Consider the following 24,404-nt stretch of genomic DNA (forward strand, 5'->3'; position numbering starts at 1 on the left):
AAGAGGATGTAAAATTTTGAACAGTGTCATTCTTATAAATTCAACTATTATTTTCTCTTGTGGACTGTATGTAAACATCTTTTATGTGAAATATCTTATTTAGGTCAGTAATAAATAAACAATAACATGCATTTTCTATGATCCCTCTTATTTTGGTAAAATAACATTTAGCAGATTCTGAAAGGCAGATGCAAACTTTTGACCTCAACTGTATATGCAGGGTCAGAAAATATAACAAAAATATCTTGATTTGTCTTTTGAAGATAAACAAAGGTCTTACAGGTTTGGAACAACATGAGGGTGAGTAATTAATGACAGAACTTTAAAGAGACATTATTTTGGTTAGGGTTAAGATGTCCGGTAATTCCTTTTATAAAATACTCTGCGAATCAACCACAATATAATTTGTGCTCCTCCTAAACAGCGCATCAGGACGAGGGAAGTCTGTGTCCCAGGGCTCAGGAGGTTACGACAGTGACAGTGTGGACCTCCACGCTCTGGAGGACTGCCCCGATGCCCAGTACTACCACGTCCAGTGCCGACTTGGAGAAGGAGGTGGTGGAGGAGGAGGAGGATACGATAGGGCGGCTGCTTCCCGGAGCTGGGGTCTTCGCAAACAGGCAATCCAAAACTGGCAACGCCGGCCGTACCGGAACAGCACGGAAGGAGAGGAGGGCGACGTGTCTGACGTAGGATCCCGAACCACCGAGTCCGAAGCCGAGATGTGGGAGCAAGACAGGAGAGCAGAAAGCCAGCACGGGGGGAACCGTGGAGGATACAGACTAGCTACAGGTGCGTCATTGACCTGCGTGGGCAGGACGAGCGAAGAATTTGTCCTGGGGTTTATTTTGTGTTTCTAAATGTTGGTGGAATAACATGGTTTATTTCCCAGGGAGCACAAATCCAAAGGCATAAATGTAAATGTCATTTTTGGCTTGCCAGTCATTTAAAACACAATCTGGGGCAGGCAGAAAAGGGCAAATGCTGCTATGGTTGCAAATCATTGCAAGTCATTTTGCAGCATATAAGTTTGTGAGGTAACAGTTTGTCGACCAGTTTGTCAGGCCCCAGGCCACAGTACCCACTCTCCAAATAATGACGGTATAGTCAGGTCAGAGGCCCAGGATGCCGGCTGAGGAAAATTAGGTCAGATGAATGCAACTGCTGTTAGGATCACAGGCCAGAGAGCAGTAGAGAGCGTGTGTCATAAAACCATGAGCAATGAGCACAATTTTCCAACTGCTGACTCCAGGTCATTGTGGGAAGAGCAAAATGAGTAACCAATAGACAACTACATGCTCTCATACATCATCATACCATACAGAGTATGACTTGAGGCCATGATGTCTTTACTGTATGTATTTCATTCACATTGATTAAGATTAATTTGTGCTGACCTCTCCTTTGTTCAGCTGTCATAGATTATGTGGCAGAAAACATTAGCAAGCTTTGTTGGGTGCAGCAGTAGGCCTGCACACATCTTATTGAAAAGGAAACAAATATATATATGTGTAATATATGTGACCCTAGACCACAAAACCAGTCATGAGTAGCATGTGTATATTTGAAGCAATACATGGGTCATAATTATAAATTTTTGTTTTATGCCCCAAATTATTAGGATGTTAAGTAAAGATTATGTTCCATGAAAATATTTGGTAAATTTCCTACCTGGAAGTTGCCATAAAATCCATTGAAGAGATCAAGGTACGTATTTTGTGAATTGTGCGGACAATTCAGTGCAGACTATTTTCGAAATGATCGAAATATCGCAAATGTACATACCGCAATATGCACATCACTACAGCTTGCAATATTTGGGGCCATGAACAAAAGACGAAGACAAAATCACTCACTGCCTTTGCCTAAATAACAGTTTGATGCTTAAATAAGAATCAGAGTAAAGACTAAGCAGTGTTTTGTTTTTCCTATTTATTATTCAGTTCCTAAACTAATGTTAAAATGATTACACTTATGTTAAAATTACATTTTTATGTTATGCTAGAGTAAAACAGTACTGCTCACTTTCAGAAGATGTTGTAGGGGTGCTTTCTTCTCACAAAAAGTAAAACGTATGGTAGTTATATCAAAATCAGAATGAGATTAATTCGCCAAGTGTGTGCAAACACAAGGAATTTGTTGTGGTTTTACAGGAGCTATTGATACATACATACATGCATACATATAAATAATCATATATATATATATATATATGACACAAGATATTTATGGAAGTTCATACAACAGTAACAGCTGCGTAAAACTGTTTAATCTGAGCATGTGGCACTTTAAGCATTATCGTATCACATGTTGAATATTGCATTATTTATTGCTGTATCACGTATCGTATTTTTATTTAATATCACACAGCCCTAATGCAGACTTAATTCTAAGAGTTAGAAATGCAACTTAAAAAAATAAATGTTTTTATAGTATTTTTTACGTATTTTTTATAATTTTTTATTTTTATTGTTTTATATACATTTTTATTTTTAGTATTTTTTATATATTTAAATGAACTTTAATCTCTTTTTCACAAAATACACTTCATGTTAAGTAAATAAATAATAATTATTTCATAAATTAATAAAATAATTATTAGTGAGCGTTATTTAAATAATTATTATCATGACATTTTATTATTCTTTCATTTGTATTTAAACATCTAAAATTGTCATTTTCATACATTCATAAACTTGTTTATTGTTTATGTACTAGATATAAATGTATTTCTTGATTTTATCATTTCTTTTTTTAATTATTTGATGGATTATTTAATAAAATATTTGTACACATGAAAAAACTAATTTTGTAATACTAATATCATTTAACACTTTTTATTCCAAAAGTTAAACTGTGTATTTTTGTTTAATGAAAATTAATTAATATTCTGGTGGTTTTGTTTGATTTTAATTGATTTTAAGTATGCTAATTAAACATTTATTTATTTATTTTTGTAATAATTTCAGAAAACAAGACTATTTTCTCAATGGTCAAACAATGTGGGATGATATTGTCTGCATCTACTGATCCAGAGTCAGCTTTTACCATCCCACTGTTATTTACTGTTTGATTTTAGGAGAAACTGATCCTAGACCAGCAGTCATGGCTAGTTTATCCAGCTGACATTTAAAATGTAACACACATTTCCAGATGAAGGCCAAGCTTTTCTTACCATAGCTTTACCTTAGCCATACACAATCCATCCTGCCATCACTGTTACTTCTCACTTTTTAAAGAGCCTGTTTGAGTCATAGCTTTTGGCAGATTTTGCTTAAAAATATTACATCTTATAAATTGAGAACACTGCCAACACCTGTTTCTTCAGTCCCAATCTCATTAGATCTTCAGCAAATCGTGTATGACTCAAGAGACCTAGAGTCTGTCAAACTGGAGCTGTGAGATAGAAATGGCCTGCTGATTGCATGATTTGGAGGATGTTCAGAATCTGTAGGAGGCAGCCAGAAAAGCAAACAAAGATTGATAGCTTTTCGTTTTACTTGACTGAGGCGCCACCATATGGACACGTATAGAAATACAGCCAGTACAGTTAATTGTGTACAGTAGTTCAATGTTCTAAAGGTTTTTCCTTTTACATGCAGGAGAACTGTGACCACAGCTGTCAAGCACGTCTTCCTTTATCTCTTATTCTTCATGTTGACAGGTCGTTCTGAAGGTGGATACAAGCCTTGTCGCCATGAGAAGAGCCCGTCTAAAATCAACGAGGTGATCAGTCCTGAGGTGCTGAAGATACGTGCCGCTCTCTTCTGTATATTTACCTACCTGGATACGAAGACACTTCTGCGGGCGGCCGAGGTGTGCCGGGATTGGAAATTTGTGGCTCGTCACCCGGCGGTGTGGACCAGAGTGCTGCTAGAGAACGCTCGCATCTCTTCAAAGGTGTTAACACCATTCACACAAACACTCCTCCTACAGTAATAGTCCTGTTCAATTTCAGAACCGACCGCCTACTTTTTCAGCAGGGTTTCAGAATATATTTCTCATTTATTTTCTCCAGGATTATTTCAGAAAATTCATCAGTAAATATATTTAAGCCTTGAGCCTCAAATCAACCATTATAAATAACAGCATTATAACTGAGTTTGATTCAGAATGCATTTTTAAATGAGTAACTGCTAATAAATGCATGAACTATTCAATTTGTTGTTGTTTTTTTTACTTGAATGATGAAATCAAATCAGCCTGGGTTTTCATTTTCAATGTATTTTCTTATTAGTAAATCAGAGACAGATCTCATGGTAGGTCAGTCTTGCACATTTTAAACATTACTGTTAAAAATAAATGTATCTATGCAGAACTGCCTTTGGATTAAGCCTTTACTAAACTAGAAATAACTCAAAATTAAAACGGTGCTGTACCTTTTGAGCTACTTATCATCTAAATAATAATAATAAAAATTATGCTTTGGTTTCAGTTAATTGTGATATTAAAAAAAAAAAAAAAATATATATATATATATATATATATATATATATATATATATATATATATATTAGTTTTTAATTATTTTATTTTAAATAGTATGCAATGATATTCTTACACTTCCTAGCAATTTTTTCTTTTTCGTCCTTTTTTTAACCGTAAAAGTAGAAAATAGGATAGAAAGTGATGTTAGAGACACAAGGAAAACATATTTAGTTTAAAATATGTTGCTAAAAATTAAAATGTTAAAATATGATTTTAACACTCCTGTTTAAAAGTTTGGGATCAGTAAGATTTTTAATGTTTTTTAAAGAAGGCTTTTCTGCTCATCAAGGCTGCATTTATTTAATTGAAAAATACAAAAACAAAAAATTAATCTTGTGAAATATTATTGCAATTTAAAATAGTGGTTTTCTGTTTTAATATGCTTTGAAATAGAATGTATTCCTGTGACGCAAAGCTGAATTTTCAGCATCATTACTCCAGTCTTCAGTGTCACATGATCCTTCAGAAATCATTTTAATTGCTAATTTATTATCAATGTTGGAAACCTTTTGGAACCTGTGATACGTTTTTCAGCATTCTTTGATGAATAAAACATTAAAAAGAACAGCTTTAATTTAAAATAGAAATCTTTTGTAACAATATACACTAATGTGTAAAGTTTGGGGTCAGTACATTTTTTTGTATTTCTTTCTTTCTTCAAATCAATACTTTTTTTCAGAAACTATCTGTTAAACTGATGAAAAGTGATTTATAAGTTTAAAGGTAAAGATTTATAGTGTTAGCAAATATTTCTATTTTGAATAAACGCTGTTCTTTTTGACATTGTATTTATTAAAGAATCCTGAAAAAGGTATCCCAGGTTCCAATAAAATATTAAACAGCAAAACTGTTTCCAACATTGATAATAAATGAGCATATTACTAAAGACTGGAGTAATAGCTGATAAAAATTCAGCTTTTCATCACAGAAATGTGAAATTAAAGTATGTTAAAATAGAAAACTGTTATTTTAAATTGCAATATTATTCCATAATATAACTTTTTTTCTGTATTTTTAATCAAATAAATGGAATTTTGATGAGCATAAGAGATTTCTTTAAAAAACATTAAAACTTTTATTGATCCCTAATGGCAGTGTATATAGTTTAAGTATTACAACGTATTAGAAAAAGCTAATAAACAACACATAAGAAATCTAAAATAACCTAAGTATATATAAGGTATAATAATAATTAATAAATTGTCATGTTAAGGTAGTACATACAAAAACAGTGAGATAGTGAAATGAATCATTATTCAACAGTGCAATATTTTATAAAAAAGTATAATAATCATAACAACAGCATTTCAATCATTTTAAATTTTGATTTCCATCTTTAAAAATTAGGTCAGTTGAATATTAAATATATGTGAGGTATATGTACGATAGGGACATGTAAATGTACTCCGCTGTAGGAATGACCCAAGAGACATTTAACAGATCTGAATGAGATGTGAAACGGCCTAGCATAAATTATCTGCCGCCCACGTATCTTGTAACTGCTAATAGTCCTGAAAAAGGCCAAGGCTCTCTAACTCTGTCTCTCACTCTGTTTGTTTAGTTCCTGTGCACTCTGTCTCAGTGGTGCACACAGACGCATTCCCTCATCCTCCAGAACCTCAAACCCCGGCAGAGGGGCAAAAAAGAGACAAAGGAGGAGTATCTGAAGAGCACACGGTAACACGGTCTCCCACTGCGCCTGCTGTTTACTGTACCATACTGACCCTGCTGTTTGTGTGGCTACTGCCTTCCCACAGCTCCACGCACCTCCTTCTCTTCTCCTCGCTGTTTTATTACCTCCTGCACTCTTCCCTGATCCTCTCATCACTCTTTCACACCAAACAGACACACACTCACTCGCTCACACAGTCTGACACTTGTGAAGTGCTTGTTCAGAGATCCAGCGTGAGCAGGGAACAGAAAGAGCAGCCTGTTAATTGCTCTGCTAAATCACCTCAACCAGAGTGCCAGTCAAAAACCTCATGAAACAATTCGTCAGGGGTTTTTCCTGCATGACAAACAGAGAGAATTGTGTATTTGGTGGATTTAAAGCTGGAAGTGCATAATTTTTTAATGTTAAAATATCCTGTCAGAGACATTAAATTTGTTTGTTTATAAAGGTAAGACTAATTATTGTTAAAAAAAATGGCTGTCCCAACATATTTTGTATTAAATGACATGTTAGTTAGATGTTAATAGATTCTCTTTCTTTTGTGTTTAGCGGCTGTCTTGAGGAGGGTCTGGAGGCTTTGTTGAAAGCCACTGGCAGTAATCTGCTCATCCTGAAGGTGTCTCATTGTCCGAATCTATTGACTGATCGCTCTCTGTGGTTGGCGAGCTGTTATTGCAGGGCACTACAGGCTGTCACATACAGGTTGGTCCACAAGGGAGCACTATTTAGTCTTTTTTTTGTCCATGTATCCTTTTATTACACACCTTTGTGGTATACTTGACTCTGAATTTTACAGGCAGATATTTTGTGTAATGACTTCTAAACTGTATTAATGAGCACTGTCCCCAGGAAACCAATTTAGTACGTCTTTAATGAAAGTAATAACTTGAATTAATTTTTCATATCTATTTAATTATTTAGTCAGTAAGCAATCATGTAATGAATTGGATGATGTATGCTTTATTTTTCTTCTAAGAGTTTTCTCTAATAAGATGTCGACTTTTTTTCTTTTTTTTTTAACGAAAAGCCCCTATAGGGATGTGCTGATAGAAAAAATAATAATTAGATTTTGCATTGCAGTGCTTTTGCATTTCATCAAGCAACTTCTTTGAGGTGTGTGTGGGGGGGACTATATTCCAGTGCTGTATTAATGACCATTGTGCCGGGAAACCAATTTGCTAAATTGCTGTAATGAATATAATATCAACTCAAATTAAATTTTCATGTATATTTAATTAATTATTATTAAGCAGTCATGTAATAATTTGGATGATGTATACTTTAAGGATGCAAACATTCTTTTGGCCTTCCTGCATCATTTTTGCAATTGCCATACATATAATAATATTCATACATATATTAGCAAGAAAGCTTTATTTTTTTTTTATGTTTGCTAAGTTGATTTTGATTATGTCTTAGGAGTGCGACAGATCCTGTTGGACAGGAGGTTATCTGGGCATTGGGAGCTGGTTGTAGAGACATTATCTCACTACAGGTGGCGCCTTTGCATCCATGGTAAGATTGAAAAACACTTATTGGCTTCAAAAGGCAGTTGTACATTCTGTGAATGTGGTGATTATCGATGGCTTGAAAGCTTAAATATTACAGCTGAGATCAAAAGTTTACATGCACCTTGCAGAATCTGCAAAATGTTAATTATTTTAACTAAATAAGAGGGATCATATAAAATGCATGCTATTTTTTTATTTAGTACTGACCTGAATAAGATATTTCACGTAAAAGATGTTTACATATAGTCCACAAGAGAAAATTTATAAAAAATAACCCTGTTTAAAAGTTTATATACACTTGATTCTTAATACTGTGTTGTTACCTCAATGATCCTGTTTTCTTTTCCTGTGTGTTTTTTTGTTTGTTTGTTTGTTTGTTTGTTTGTAAGAGATAGTTGTTCATGACTCCCGTGTTATTCCTGAACAGTTAAACTGCTTCTTTAGAAAAATCCTTCAGGTCCCACAAATTCTTTGGTTTTATGACTGTAGGATTTTTAAATCCATCTTGTCACATTAAGGACAACTGAGGGAGTCATATGCAACTATTACATCAGGGTAAATTTAACTTATTTTGTCTTCTGGGAAACATGTATGTTCTGTAGCTTCTGAAGGGCAGTACTAAATGAAAAATATATATATATATATATTTAGTCAAAATAAGAAAAATGTACACATCTTCATTCTGCTCAAAGGTTTACACCCCTGGTTCTTAGTACATTGTGTTTCCTTCTGAAGGATTTGAACCTTCTGTAATAGTTACATATGAGTCCCTCAGTTGTCCTCACTGTGAAAAGATGGATCTCAAAATCGTCATAGTTGAAAAAGATTAAAATACACTAAAATGCTGAAAAACCAAAGAATCTGTGGGACATGAATGATTTTTCTGAAGAACGGCAGGCAGTTTAACTGTTTAGGACAAACAAGGAACTCATGGACACCTATCATTAAAAAATAATTATTTGAGTAAAATTGACATTTGGCAGTTCTGCAAGTTGTATGTAAACTTTTGACCTCAACTGTGTATCAGTTAAATGCAACATCATCTTTCTGTTTTGAACATTTGTCTTTGATAGAAAGAAAAAAAAAATATATATATATATAAAGATTAATGTAAATAATTGAAAATGTAAATTGTCTTTCTGCAGTCAGCAGCCAGCACGCTTCAGTAACAGGTGCCTGCAGACCATTGGCAGATGCTGGCCTCACCTGCGAGCGCTGGGTGTGGGTGGAGCTGGCTGTGGCATACAGGGATTGGCTTCTTTGGGTGAGTGCTTTCAACATGGAGAAAACAGACCTAACAATGACAGGATTAAATATTTCTAGATATGGTTGTATGTATATAAATTAGTAAGATTCAGAAGTGACAGTAAATACTTTCACACTGTTCACATCTCAGAAATGTATATTTCAAATAAATTCTGTTCTTTTGAACGTCTGCTTTTCTTTTATTAATCAAATCCTGAAAAAAGAAATGTATCATATTTTCCACATTTAACTGTTTAGCAGCACAACTGTTTTCAACAATGATAATGTTAAGAAATGTGTTTCTTGAGCAGCAAATCAGCATATTAGAATGATTTCTGAAGGATTATGTAACACTGAAGACTGGAGTAATGTTTGCTGAAAATTCAACTTTGTCATGAAAAACACTGCCGTTCAAAAGTTTGGGGTCAGTATGATTTTTAATGTTTTTAAAAGATGTTTCTTATGCTCATCAAGCCTGTATCTATTTGATCCAAAATCTAGAAAAAATATAATTTTGTGAAATATTGGAATTTAAAATATCAGTTATTTTAATATATTTTAAAATATAACTTATTCCTGTGAAGCAAAGCTGAATTTTCAGCATCATTACTCCAGTATCCAGTGCCACATGATCCTTCAGAAATCATTCTAAAATGCTGATTTATAATCAGTGTTGGAGATGTTGGTAAGCCAATGTTGGCTTCATTTTTTTAGGATTTGTGATACCTTTTCAGAATCCTTTGATAAATAAAAAGTTAAAAAGAATGTTTATTCAAAATATAAATTTTGTGTTGCAATTTATACTACTATTCAAAACTGTTAATACTTTTTAATTCAGCAAGGATGTGTTAAATGGATAAAAAGTGACAGTAAGGACTTATATTGGAAAATATTTCTATTTTGAATAAACGCTGTTCTTTTCAACTTTTTATTCATCAAAGAATCAAGTAAAATCAAATCAAATATTACAGGTTCTATTACAGTTTCAACTCTAATAATATTAGTATGATTTCTGTTGGATCATGCGACACTGAAGACTAGAGTAATGGCTAATGAAAATTCAGTGCTGCGTCACAGAAATAAATTATATTTTAAAGTATATTAAAATAGGATACCAATTTTAGAAATTGCAATAATATTTCACAATATTACTGTTTTTTCTGTATTTTTGGCCTTGATGAGCATAAGAGAATTATTGTTAAAAAACAATAAAAATCTTACTGATCCCAAACTTTTGAACGTGTGTGTAAAGAAATTACATTTTCAAATAGCTGTTCTTTTATATTGTATCAATATTTATTCCAATATCAGTTTTTACTTTATTTTTCTATCAAAAACAGTTCTTACGCTTTGGATATTGACACCCTTTCTGCTCTGATTTATGACAAGCATCCCTTAAAAATGATGTATCTAATTATTACACTAAACATGTAGCTGTTCACAGATAAGCATTGCAAGGCAACTTGTTATTCCCATTGCAAACTGTAACAAAGACACACCGGAAATAACACTTTTAACATGCTGCTGTGAGTAAAGCTGTTTATGGTGTATACAGTTTAACTATAAATACATTTTCCTAAAGGAAGAAGAGCAATTTTCTACTCTGCTTGTTATTTAACCGACTTTCCTGTACCATCCTCATTTAGATATAATGGTTTTGACCTTTCTGAATCACAAGACTAAAGTTAGCTGTGTACAAATCATCTGAGTCATACATAGAACACTTAAGTAAACCTAATCAGAAAGATAAACAGAATTGTTTTTTGAAATTTTTAACATGTTTTTCTCAATCCTTTCAGCTATTTTGTTCCACTTCATTTTCAATTACTGTCCTCAGTGTCTTTATAGGACTACAGCTGTTCTGTGTATTAGTTGTTATTTTCCTGTGCTCACCTAAATATAGTGCACATTCAGTAGGAACTACTTCCACAATGTTTTCATAGTGCTTTGTAGCTTTTTGGAGCCAGGTTGTTGTTTTTTTGACTAATGCATGACTAATGCAGCCATCTATCGGTGTGCCAATAGACTTTTTTGTTGCCTTCTCCACAAAAACTGTAATTGTGTGTGAATATATCTTCAGCGAGGAACTGCATGAGGCTCCAGGTGCTAGAGCTGGATCACGTCAGTGAGATCAATCAGGAAGTGGCTGCTGAGATGTGCCGAGAAGGACTGAAGGGTCTGGAGATGCTGGTGCTCACCTCCACTCCTGTTACTCCTAAAGCCCTGCTTCACTTCAACAGTAAGTCCACACCCACTGATTCAGATTAAACATTGGATTTGGTGATATCTTTAGATTTAGATCTATGATTGACATAAAATCCACCCACACTTCCTGTAAAATGACCCTCGGCCCTCACTCTCTTACTCATTCCCAGCTCCTCTCTTTTCACAGGTGTGTGTCGTAACCTGAAGTCTATAGTAGTCCAGATCGGTATAGAAGATTACTTTGAAGACCCTAACAGTCCTGAGGCCAGAAAGCTCTTTGATGAAATGGTGAACAAGCTGCAGGTATGGAATCATTGCCATAGAGAGGTTTTTGAGACATCAAAGAATTTGACCCGTCCATATCCGTTTATCCACCGCCAGACTAAAATTACCAGCAAAAGCTGTTCTGTAGTAATTTAAGTCTTAGGCCATGGGGTTTCCTGTGTCTGAGAAGGCGTTAAAGATGAGTAAGTGAAAGCAGAAGAACCTCTCACAGCTGCCGTGTTGAGGAGCCATGAGTCAAATGCAAGTGATTCATCTATCCATTTGCTTTCTTTGAGGACGCAGGAAGCTGCCTCTTCTCTGTTCTGACTCTAGATAAGCTGGGAGAGGAAGTGGAAGTGGGGTTACACCCACCCACGTGAAAACTCAAGCTAAACTTACTTGCAGGATGTCTTACACAAGCTGTGCTGAAATGGGCTGCTGTGGATGACAGAGCGCATTGCTCATCATATATCATTTTCATGAGAGGCTCAAAAATATTTTGTATTTTTGCTACTAAACCGTGGGCAGTACAAATTCATTGTGTCCTCAAATGTCCAGATCTATATCATCCTAGTGATTTAGCTCCTCTGTGTGGTTCAGCAGATGAAAGTTCTTTCATTTTGTAAAAAGCAAAATACCTTTTAATCACATCACAGGATCAGTTGAACTCATCGAAATACAATTGCAGATTATGATTATGCAAACATGTTTTAAAATCTGAAATTATGTAACTTTAATGCCTCAGTGCCTGGTATTTTTCACTTTTGTAACTGGAGATACTTACAAATAAATAACAAAAAGTCAAAGTCAACCGAATTTCCCAGGCATTTTCGTAATTAGAAATTTTATGTCTTAAATTCCAATTCAGATTCTACATCAGAATCAGCATCAGCAACAGAATTTGAATTTTAAGATACACTGTGGAATGTTGGTCTCTCTGTCGCCAGCTATAGTTGAAACAGTAAATTAATGAATTCCAGAATTCCATGTGATGTAGCAACAGAAGTTGTAATTTGAATTTAAATTTGAAGACATACTACAGTATGTTGGTCTCTCTAATATAACATAATTATAAATCAACCTTTATTTTATGTTTTCCATGTTTTTTATACTTTGTTTGAGTAATTTTGCTATGCGCTTTTGTCAATTTTATACATTTTCAAAAATATTTAAAAATTTATATTTCAGTTTTATAGTAATTAACGTTAAAAAAAAAACTCAAACGAAAATGTAGCCTTCCCAGGTAACAAGAAGAAATATGTTTAGGTTTAGAATTTAATATTTCTATTTTATTTAAATTTTATTTCATGCACCCAACATATAACTGTACATACAATATACAGTTGAAGTCAACAGTTTACATACAGTACACCTTGCAGAATCTACAAAATGTTAATTATTTGACCAATACAAAGTGCATGCTATTTTTTATTTAGTACTGACCTAAATAAGATATTTCACATAAAAGACGTTTACATATAATCCACAAGAAAAAAATAATAGTTTCATTTATAAAAATAACCTTCATTAAAGGTTTAAACACACTTGATTCTAAACAACAATAAACAACAATATTGTGTTGTTTCCTGAATGATCCACAGCTCTGTTTTTTCATGATTCCCTTGTTTGTCCTGAACAGTTAAACTGCCTGCTGTTCTTCAGAAAAATCTTTCAGGCCCCACAAATTCTTTGGTTTTTCAACATTTTTTGTGTATTTGAACCCTTTCCAACAATGACTGTATGATTTTGAGATCCATAATTTCACACTAAGGACAACTAAGGGACTCATACGCAACTATTACAGAAGGTTCAAACGCTCACTGATGCTTCAGAAGGAAAAACAATGCATTAAGAGGCAGGGATGTAAACCTTTGAATGGAATGAAGATGTGTACATTTTTTATTTTGCCTAAATATCATATTTTTTCATTTAGTACTCCCCTTCAGAAGCTACAGAAGATACTTACATGTTTCTCAGAAGACAAAATATGTTACATTTACCCTGATCTTCAAATTTTCACCCCACAGCTCTTAATGCATAGTGTTTCCTTCTGGAGCATCAGTGAGTGTTTGAACCTTCTGTAATAGTTGCATATGAGTCCCTCAGTTGTTCTCAGTGTAAAAAAGATGGATCTCAAAATCATACAGTCGTTGGAAAGGGTTCAAATACACAAAAATGCTGAAAAAACAAAGAATTTGGAATTTTCTGAAGAACAGCGGGCAGTAACTGTTCAGGACAAATAAGTGACTCGACAAAAAAAAAACAGCTGTGGATCATTTAGGTAACAACATAGTATTCAGAACCAAGTGTATGTAAACTTTTGAACAGGGTCATTTTTATAAATTCAACTATTATTTTCTTTTGTAGACTATATGTAAACGGCTTTTATATAAAACATCTTATTCAGGTCAGTACTAAATAAAAAACAACAAGCATTTTGTATGATCCCTCTTATTTTGGTAAAATAATTAACATTTTGTGAATTCTGCAAGGTGTGTGTAAACTGTATTTCCAAAAATATAACACCAGTTCATTCATATCCTTCCTGTTTTCTCCTCTCAGGCACTCAAAAAAAGACCTGGTTTCTCCAAAATCCTCCATGTGAAGGCTGATGGCTTGTGCTAACTCTGCTGTGTTAAGTCCAGAACCACATAAAGGTTCACTGAATATTTCAACCTGATCGAGTCATTCTTTACTCAAAGAAACAAGGAAGAATCAAACACTTCCGCTTCAGTTGAAACTCTGCACACCAGTCTACCACACCAAGACGGGCGCATCTGTAAGCTTTGACATGACGCAACCAAATAGAGGAGTCTGTAAAGATAATGCGTAACAAACTCCACGAGAAGGCATAATTACTTGCCATGGATGCCGTTCCAAGTCACCCAATTACAGACTAAGGATTTTTCTCCTACTTGCCAAACGCACTAAACTTTTAATAAGATCTCAGAGAACTTGACGTCTGTCTTCAGAGCACAGAGCTGCAGGAGGGAGCAGTCTCATATTCGAGATTGACCTGAATCATTAAGTCAACGTCAAATCCAAACAGCACAAATTTAAAATGCACATGGGTAAGTTCGTCATGTGGGAGTGTGTGTTTGTGTGATCAGCGCGATTGCGTACTCTTCGAACTGGATGCGTCGGCCAGCCATATTACTATGACAGATATCAACATAACATAATCACCAGCTTCAGACGTGGCTTACAAAGACCTATATTTAGGTGAAGCCATGTCTCCACAGAAATTACTAATCCTTGCAGCTATCTTGTGTCTGTAAGCGCAAGTTCAAACCGAATGAAGAAGCCAATAAACGCAAGCTGTCCGTGTCAGACCCTCCAGTCCTTTAGCCGTATTCCCATGAACAGGGTCACTCTGGCAAAGGGATTACTTCTCATCATTGGATCTGTTGTTCCAGACAGATTTGCAATGCCTTCTCCATAATGTGCCATCCATAGCTCCTACATCTTGTCTTCAAGGTTGAATTTTGGTCATACCCAATGTGCCATTAGTCTAAAAGGTGTGCAAGGTGTGCACTTACCTAAAGGGAATTTAAGGGCGAATAGTGAGGGATTGAGACGAGGTCATGGTGCTGTGAGTCTAATGTACGCCTAACGTTTCACCTCAGATGTCAACGTCTGCATCTCTTTCACCATTTACTGTTATGTGGAACTCGGGCTGGTGCAACTGAATCGATCACTTTTCCATCTTCTCTGTTGAGATGTTGTAACGGTAGACGCCGCTGATTGGAGAGTTCTGAATGTACAAACTGCACAATCGAATAGAAGGGATAAAAACAAATACATACAGTTGTTACATTAGGATTACATTCATAGAATCTACAAGAACTTCACTTCTAAAGTGTGTGAGTTCGGTTTTGGCTTTGGTTCCTTTGGTTCTTTGTTGAAAACAATAGCCATATTAGGCCATGTCACACTACAAAATTAAAAATTATTTTGCACAGCTGAGATTTAATTATCATAAGATTTATAGCCTCATTTCGTCAGTTTTTGTTCTCAAATTGAAAAGGGATATTTATATACATTTCAGAGCATTTTAAAGTAGACTTTGCTTTCTGTTGGAATATTACTCAATTGTTAGGAAGTTTACTTTAGAACAGAGTGCTAAAGCACTTAAATGTGTTTAGCTGGAGGTTAGTCATACAAAGAAACTAGAATATGCCATTCTCATCAAGTTTCTTTAAAAAAAAAACATGCCGATGCAATAATACTGATGCAAGTACTGGTTTCGACCTTTCTCAGTGCTGTACCACTTACCCATCAGGCATTGCTGCTCCCCTTGGCCAGTCTCTGAGCTGAAATCACACAGTCCAAACGCTCTTCTCTAAGTGCTTTAGTCAAGGCGAGCACTTCTATGGTGCGACGTTCTGCTTCCTGTCTTAAAACATGTTATGGGGCTTGAATTAGCATGAGAGGAGTATTCACACAAACTGCCTGAGTTTACTTTAGGATGGCTATTCAAAATAAGGCAACGTGGACCAAAATGGAAGCCGCAAGAAAGAATCTTCAAGAAAGAAATCGTTGGATAGGACAACCTACTTTACCCACAACCCCACACAATGACTTTTCGAGTGTGCTGGCACTCTTGTCTTCTGAAGACTTTAACAAAACTGTATGTATATGTTGTTTCTATAGGAGGGAATTACAAACGGTGTAAATATTTGACATGTAACCTACAGAAAGACCTGAAGTGTTTAACGGATACCCGTCCGCAAGTGGTTTCCCGTGTGGTGGCCGTGCTGACCGGACGACTTTCAAAGTTCAAAGGTATTGAATTTGCAGTATGCTGTGTATGATAGATGCTTTATATTGAATGTGTATCAGAGTCCTATAGAGATGGAAATAATTTAAAAACAGAGTACAGTTTATTTCAACTATTTATTTCTATAAAAAGAGATGTCTATGATGATGGCATGTTTGTGCTAAAGCATTATATATATATATATATATATCATGTTGCCTTTTCAACTGTTCTGCTGTAGATGTTATTAGATCAGAGTGCTCTGGATTACTGCTTGCTGCCTTTCATTTTTAGACTGAGCAACCGTTGCATCATTATTATGATAAAAAAGTAACTGCTAATGTTTAGTATTAAGCCGTTGATGTTCTATTTTGTTTAACGTCAAGCCTTTTTGAAGAATCTGACATATGTAATGCACTTTTTTTTATCAGAGCGCTTCCAGTGCTCTGTGATGGTTGGTTTCGTATGATTCATGTGCAATTCCTCTTTTCCTAAGCTTTGCACCGGAAGACTATCAGCTTTCCATTTATCACGTGATCAGTCCATTTGATAGTTTTAGTGACTTTTTATGAAAACCCTCCCAGTGGTCTTATTTGATGCATAGCATTAACCTGCAATATAAAAATAAATAGCGACATTAATATATAAATATAATTGCTTGGTCATGTTAAAACATTTGATCATGTTTGTATTTTTTACATAATTTGCTTTGAGTGGTAACGTGGTAATGAAAGTAACGTGCCGGGTAATAATGTGTGGACTGAGCACTTTGAATATTACATTTTATTTGACTAAAAATTGACTAAAAGTATGTGAACAACCCAAACCTGGAACTGAGTCCATCTGAATGGATTATGAAGAGAAGGACGAAAAGGAAACAATCACTTTAGTAAAAGACCTGAAGCACTCAGAAAGGTAAATACAACTTTTAACATAAGCATAACCATTGTTTTTGTACCACTAACCAGAACTTCTTGAAACAATCAGTTATAGTGGTGTTAGCTATTGTTAGGTACCAGATGTTGTGAGAATTCATGTGTAGCTGTAATTGTAACCATCCAATCAAAGACCTATTATTAAAAGTATGTCGAAAAGACAAATCTACAAAGAGATGATTTATTAGTAGTGGAGTGTTATCAGCTTTTTGTTCCATGGTGTAAGATAGAAACAGCCATTTTCAACTCCACAGCCCTGGAATGATTATGTAACAACGGTTACATCTAAATGCCTTTCATTTATCCGTTTAATTTATTTTTATTTAGTCCTTTCCAATGTTAAGCTTTGTGCCGTGTTCTTCAGCCAAGATACTTCTTGACTTGTCAATGTCATTACCTCTGGCTCTCGTTTGAATGATTGTATTTAATGCCCACCTGTCTGAACTGCTTTCATGCATTACCTCAAACATCTTCTGGCAACATAAGTGGAATCGTGTTGCTTTTTTTATACCAACAGATTGCATTGCCGTTATTTAGCCTAAAGAATGCCCTGCACATTCTCTGCCATTGCACAAAAAGGCAATTCATCACCCTAACTTAAGTTAGTTAATATTTATTGGAAAATGTTTATGATTAAACGCTTTATTGCTCGTGGGAACAACTGCAGACCTTTTTTTTTTTTTTCATTCGTTGTATTGTTGTGGCCTGTTTATTAACATTCCTTATTGTCTGTTCGACCGGTTATCCCAGTTTGCGAAAAGTTGAATATAAAAGTGTGATGGAATCGTTTACATTCCAAAATCTCATGCCATTTTGTTCCAGGCATATTCTATGAGTTATAATAAAAATCTGATACATATACTCACATTGTGTGAAGAGGTCTTTGTATTGCATACTTTCCTTGGCTTACATATTACAGACACTCTTAAAAATAAAGGCTCCAAAGAGGTGTTTTTGCGGTGAATCCATAGAAAAACATTTTGTATTAAATGCGTCCCTTTACATATTTCAGGCATATACACTCTTAAAAATAAAGGCTCCAAAGAGGTGTTTTTGCAGTAATGCCATAGAAGAACCATTTTTGGTTCCCCAGAGAACCTTCCACTGAACAGTTCTGAAATGAACCATTTCGAAGAACATTTTAAAAATCTAACGAACCCTTTTCCACTATAAAGAACATTCTGTATTTGCAAGGTTCTATGGATGTTTAAGGTTCTTTATGGATGCCAATAAAAAACTATTTAGGAGTGTATAGGAATTAAGAGAAAACTAATTTTATTTTTTGGCATGAATTTGTCACAGGTTTTAAACACTTTGTAGTCACTCCTAAGATAGACAGGGGAAAAACAAGTAAAAAGGCACTGCTGAAAAAAGCACCATCACAACATTTATAATAGTTTTACTGGTTATGTGTTGGTTGTAATGGAAACTGAAATGGACCCTGTGGGTTTCTACTGGTAATTGGTTGCCTTTTATTGGTGGCTTGTTAGGACCACTAAATCCTAATGGAATATGTCCCAAAACACACTACAGAAAACCATTTTTAATGGTTAAAAGTTGATGGTTTCTATTGTTTTTCTTTCAGCAGAGGGATTTTTCACACAGTTCCAGCAAACACAGAATGTTCCCATATTTATTTATTTATTTATTTAATTAATAAGGGACAGTACATACTAATGAACATTAGAAAATGTAAGTATGTGGGAGTTAGCCGAATATACTAAGTATTTTTGCCTAGGGCTAAGCATTTTTTAGTGTCCATTGTTTGTGTTTACACGTCTTTAGTTGTAAAAATGCAAGTAATTTTCATGTTACATTGATTTTTATTTTTTTTCTACAATTCATTTGATGAACACTAAATAAAAACTGCATGTCCACCAGAGGTCAGTAGTGCACCGTGTAAGTAAGCAAGTGCAAAATAACGTGGCCTGTGCGCCTTCAGTGAGTCTTTTCGAATCGCTTTAGTAAATGATTTAGGTTTTAGTTACACGTACACCAAGTATATACATAACTGTTTACGTATAAACATTGTTTTATCACTCATATCAGGCAAGAGTTTAGTGTCTGTGGAAGTTTTGTGTGTGATACAAATAGAAGAGTTTTCACGGGCAATTCCCTCTTAGAAAAGAAACGGATAGCTGTATTTGTTTGTGTATAGTACAGACATGCTCTTTCTCCCCTGTTGGCTTATCAGGGAATTGCGTTGGTTGAAAAGCATGCTAGCAAGCGAAACACAGCGAGAGTTAGTTCGTGGGTCAGTAGGTTGAGTAAATACACACAGGGTTAATGGTCTTTCAGACAAAAAAGAGTGAACTCGATTTGGTAACTAGATGTTTACATTTTTAGATTAAAATGTGACGTACTTACCTGTGTGAAACTTGCGACCACGTTGCACGACGGTCGACCCCAAAAACGTTTTGGGAAATGATTAGGCCTATTTAAGCGGGATCGGGAATACAAAAATCTAATTTAATTATTTTCTTTCTGCCCCATAAAATTCACAAGAGAATGAGCAGGTATAAGCTACTACAAAGCTTACATATGCAGAATATTACCAGGTGTTTGCAGAATGTACATCCTCTAGTGACTTTTTGTTACATTTGTGCATTGCAGAGAGAGCGGCTAAAACAGACAACACAAAGCTGCTGAGAATGTTTATAACTGAAGTTGGAAGGTCCACAATAACAACGTGTAGTAAATTGTAAAACTGTCTGCACTACAAACCAGTGTGCAAATAATATGGTAAAACTCGCCAATGAGGTTTTGTACCATTAAAAATAGCTGGACACCGATGAGACTGGACTCCGGACACATTAAATTTACAAATGTCCGCGCCCACTCTGAAGAAAAAGGTCATGCTGCGTTCCAGGCAACCCATTACCGGTGTTTTTCCAACATTCTACTGGTGAAAGTGCACTGGAGTGGCAGTCAAACCCGTGACTCAGGGTGGACCGGGACAAAAAAAGGGCCCTGGCATTTTTGCTCAGACCGGCCCACCACAATCAGTCGGACACAATCAACAAGTACACCATCCTTGCGGTCCCTGTAGATATGCATATCTACTGTTCCATTCCCAAAAACCCCTACAAAGCTGAGAACTAAGTGCCATGGGCCAGTGTACTCACTCTCTCTTTACTCCCTGGTGGTGATCAAAGTTGGCAGAGGAGTAGGGCCTACACAAAGTGAGGGCATGCTGAGAGGGAGAGAGAGAGAGGGACAAGAATGATAACTGAATGAGTAAAATTATCATCATACAAGTATCTTTAATATATAATGTAGAGAGATGGTTGCACATATTTCCCGGTACTTTAGCCTACTTTGTGTAATAACGAAAACATTTATTTCAGTGAAGTCCAAATAAATAATAAGTCCAAAACTCTTAACAATCTTTTGCTTTTTTTTTTTTTTTAATAGAAATTCTTGTGTTTTCATTTTTCTGATAATCAAATGAAAGCATAAACATTTATTTATTTTTAATCAAAATGAAAAATAAACCCTTTTCATTTTTGGCAAACAAACAGAGGTTTACTGTTAAAATGAATACATGGAAGAAAAATTATATTCAGTTTAAAACGTTTAAATAATAATTGTAGTATTTTTTTTCTACAATTAAGTGGTTCATCTTGTTGTAATATTAATTTTTTATCATATATATTGTTTTATGTAAAAAAAAAAAACGCAATTCATCCGCCATTCATACATACAGAGGCAAACGGAACATGCAGGATTCATATTAAAAGTCTTTTTGCATTTCAGTTTTTACAGACACTAGTCCATATCGCGATTTGAATTAAGTGACAGACCAACTTTTGATTTATTAATCCAAAAATCAACGAATTCCGTGGCATTTCGCGCTATAGTAAATTCCGTTTTTATGAATGGAGTCCGTGATCCGTCGGTGTTTTCGCGGAGGAGACACTGCAAACGCGCGACCATGTAGAGACAGAAATGACATGCCTTCGTGTAAATAAGATAAATAACATAAGGCAATTTAGTTTATTTAATAAAAGAACAATGTATAGACGTGTTCTATAGGAAAGATAACTTTAAATGACTTCAATTGTGATCTGGCGCTATATCGAAAATTAAATGAATTTGACGGTCTAGGAGGGGCGGCCGCCCACCTAAACTAATGGTAGGGGAAACACTGTGATTAGGCCAGCCCAGTGTCAGTATGGAAAATGAACCCATGGGCCGCTGTCCCTGCTTTATGGGCCGGTCGTTGGCCAATTAAAAAAAAAAAAAATCATATTATATCGACCAGCCCCCAAGTGTGTCGGCCCACCGGCATTTGCCCGGTATGCCAGAGATTACCAGTCCAGCCCTGCCATGACTTCTTACCCATGAACTTGTACAAGATAAATATACTCCCAGTTCCAAGTTCTGACGTTACATAGCCCGCGAAACAACGTCAGCCCCTGGTGTTTATGCAAGTAATACACGTGAAATATAGACTTTGGACAATATAACGTTGCAATCAAATTAATAATAATAAATGCACTCAGGCAGTCTGGCGTGACTTGCTTGGAACGCTACAAAGTCGTGAGTCGTGGTTTGAAGTCGTGATTTATGGGCTCAAAAACCTGCCTGGAACGCAGCAACAGTTACATCATGGCAGCTGCACGAACATTGTGGTGGCAAAACAAACAAACAAACAAACAAAAAACTCTGGTAACAAGTGGAGGGAAATGGGTAAAGTCCATGGAATAGAAGAACAATGTATCGTTGTGCCTTTGGATGACAGAATTGGAATGCAACTAATTTTTATAGAATATTGTCATCAAAAACGACCATTAAAGCTAAAGGCAGATGTTTAAATGGACAGACTATGGATGAAACCCACTAAGATTACTTTAAAAACATAAATTTGATTTAAACAATTTATCTACAATAATGCTGCGTTCCAGGCAGGTTTTTGAGCTTGTAAATCACGACTTTAAACCACGACTCACGACTTGTAGCGGCCAAGGCGCATTTATTATTTTTATATTATTAATAATTTGATTGTAACGTTATATTGTCCTAAACTCTATTTTTCCACTGTGTGCCACTTGCATAAACACCGCACCAGTATGGGGCTGTCATTGTTGTTTCGCGGGCTATGTCACATCAGAACTCGGAACTGGAAGTACATCGATCTAGTACGAGTTCCAGTTTGGAATTCACGGGTTTGACTGCCTTTCGGTTTTTTTTTTGTTTGTTTTTTTGAAAAAACACGGGTAACGGGTTGTCTGGAACGTGGCATAATATTTAATGCTTTAACTGTAATAAAATGTCTCATCTGCGGTTCATGAGAGACATTTTATTACAGTTAAAGCATTAAATATTGTTTAAACCTATAACATTTTACATAACAGTTACCTATTTTATCTCACAATTCTAACGTTTTTCTCTCTACAAATGCAAGTTTATATCTCCTAGTTCGAATTTTATAACCCAATTTAATTCAACAATAGCAAGTTTGTCAGTTCTGAGGAACAAAGTGTGGGCTATAAACTTATGATTCTGAGTCAAGGGGAAAAAAGAGAATGACTTAATTCTTATCAAAAGTTAAAGAATATAGTCAGAATTTTAAAATATACTATTTTTTTTTTAATTATTTTATTCCATGGCTTCCATAGACCGCTATTCAAAAAATTGGTCTATAGTGACAGATCTGAGACCAGGTGTGGTGAAATTCTGAAGGTAGAGTCTCAGAGAGTGTTGCACTGAAATAAATTGCTACCAAAATACACCATTCAAGTAGGTCCTTGAGAAAAATGATTCACAATTTAAATGATTCATAATTGTGTTTTATTTTTTTAGCACCTCAAAAGTGAATTTTCCTACATGGCAAGTCAAATTAATTTGGTGTCAAAGCAATATTAGAATAGTTCCCCCAAAATTAAAATTCTGGTATTAATTACTTACATGAGGCTTTTCAAACCTGTAAGACTGGTTTGTCTGCGAATTAAGAAATCTTTTGATATGTAAGAACTCGTAACTTCATAACATTATGGCTGAATCACTGTGACATGGACTATTTTAGCAGTCATTAATACTTTTCTGGGCTTTGAATGTCAGTTTTGTTGCTGTTTATTCAGGATCAGAAAGTAATATTTCATCAAAAATATTTTAATTTGTGTTCCAGAGATGAACGAAGGTCATTTGGACAGATTTGGAACGACATGAGGGCGGGTAATTAATGACAGAATTTTCATTTTTGAGCGAACTAACCCTTTAATCACCAATTAATAAAAGTATGTACATTCTGAATCTACTATCCTCCTGCGTTCAGCAATTTGTAATGCTGAACTTTTTCTCTTTTTTTCAGTTTTAAGAATGACAACAAACATTCTTTATTTCAAAAACTTGGCAACTTTATTTACAATTCAAGTCAGTCACATGCAACATATTTTAATGAATATAACACAAAATTAGCAAAAAAAAAAGCATCTTTGCATTTTTTTTTTCTTCAAAATGTTGATTAAATATACAAAAATATAGTTTACAAATACTGTACAGAAAATATTCTGCTGCAGAATTCTTACTTTTACAAACATGTCTGTGAGATTCACAAACATTAGCAGTGTTAAAACAAGACTGTGGTAAAGGGGGTGGGGCTCATGTTTACATCTGTGAGGTCACAACAATAAGGGGTGGAGCAAGATTAAGTCTCAGAATATCGCATTGTCATGCTGGTTCACAATGACTCTGGGATAGTGATACATTGGCAGTTCAGTTTTGATAGTAATCATGTATTTAAAACAAACTAAAAAATAAATGTGCCTTAGTGACTCTTTGACCATGTTTTATAAAATAACTACTACTTTACTACATAAATACTGCCAGTATCTTCCCAACAGCTTTTTCGCCCCGCACAATAAAGTCTAAAAAGCCTGTTAGGAATGAATAGAAAGCAAAGTTGCTTAAATCCTTATTTTGCCTTTCCAAAATACAATTGGTCAACCACATATGGCACTCTCAGTAATGATCAGTAGAAAACATTAGTTTAAACATATTGAGCAGAAATGTAACCTCTCCCTCGGTTATAAACATTAATTTGACCTCCTGTTTTCTAGATTTGTTTTCAAACTAATTGTGGATTTCGAAATAGCTTTTAACAATATCCACAAAGCCTTTCTTCTCCTAATCTGCATTAGCGCTAACTTAGAGCTGTTAGAAAGCACTACTGAAATGTTATGGGTTTTAAACTTAAGCACACAATAAATAACTTTTTTTTTTCTTTTCTTTGCCCCATTTCAGTTCTGCCTCAATTTAGAGGCACCAATACCACCAAAACGGAAGAGTATGAAAAAGTGCAGTAATGTAATTCTTGATTTGAA

General features: G+C 35.0%; 1 protein-coding gene across 1 annotated transcript in view; it reads left to right on the top strand.

Moving 5' to 3' along the window:
• The window catches only part of fbxo41 (F-box protein 41), a 62,459-nt gene extending 44,536 nt beyond the window's left edge, over positions 1–17,923 (top strand). The window contains exons 5-13 of the mRNA XM_073843206.1: positions 425–792; positions 3,665–3,900; positions 6,050–6,165; positions 6,710–6,862; positions 7,580–7,675; positions 8,817–8,935; positions 10,997–11,155; positions 11,309–11,424; positions 13,948–17,923. Coding sequence (XP_073699307.1) covers positions 425–792; positions 3,665–3,900; positions 6,050–6,165; positions 6,710–6,862; positions 7,580–7,675; positions 8,817–8,935; positions 10,997–11,155; positions 11,309–11,424; positions 13,948–14,010 — 1,426 coding nt within the window. The 3' untranslated portion in view covers positions 14,011–17,923. The remainder of the gene's footprint in view (positions 1–424; positions 793–3,664; positions 3,901–6,049; positions 6,166–6,709; positions 6,863–7,579; positions 7,676–8,816; positions 8,936–10,996; positions 11,156–11,308; positions 11,425–13,947) is intronic.
• The last annotated feature ends 6,481 nt before the right edge of the window (positions 17,924–24,404 follow it).

This window comes from Garra rufa, chromosome 6, assembly GCF_049309525.1.
Source record: "Garra rufa chromosome 6, GarRuf1.0, whole genome shotgun sequence".
NCBI lineage: Eukaryota > Metazoa > Chordata > Actinopteri > Cypriniformes > Cyprinidae > Garra > Garra rufa.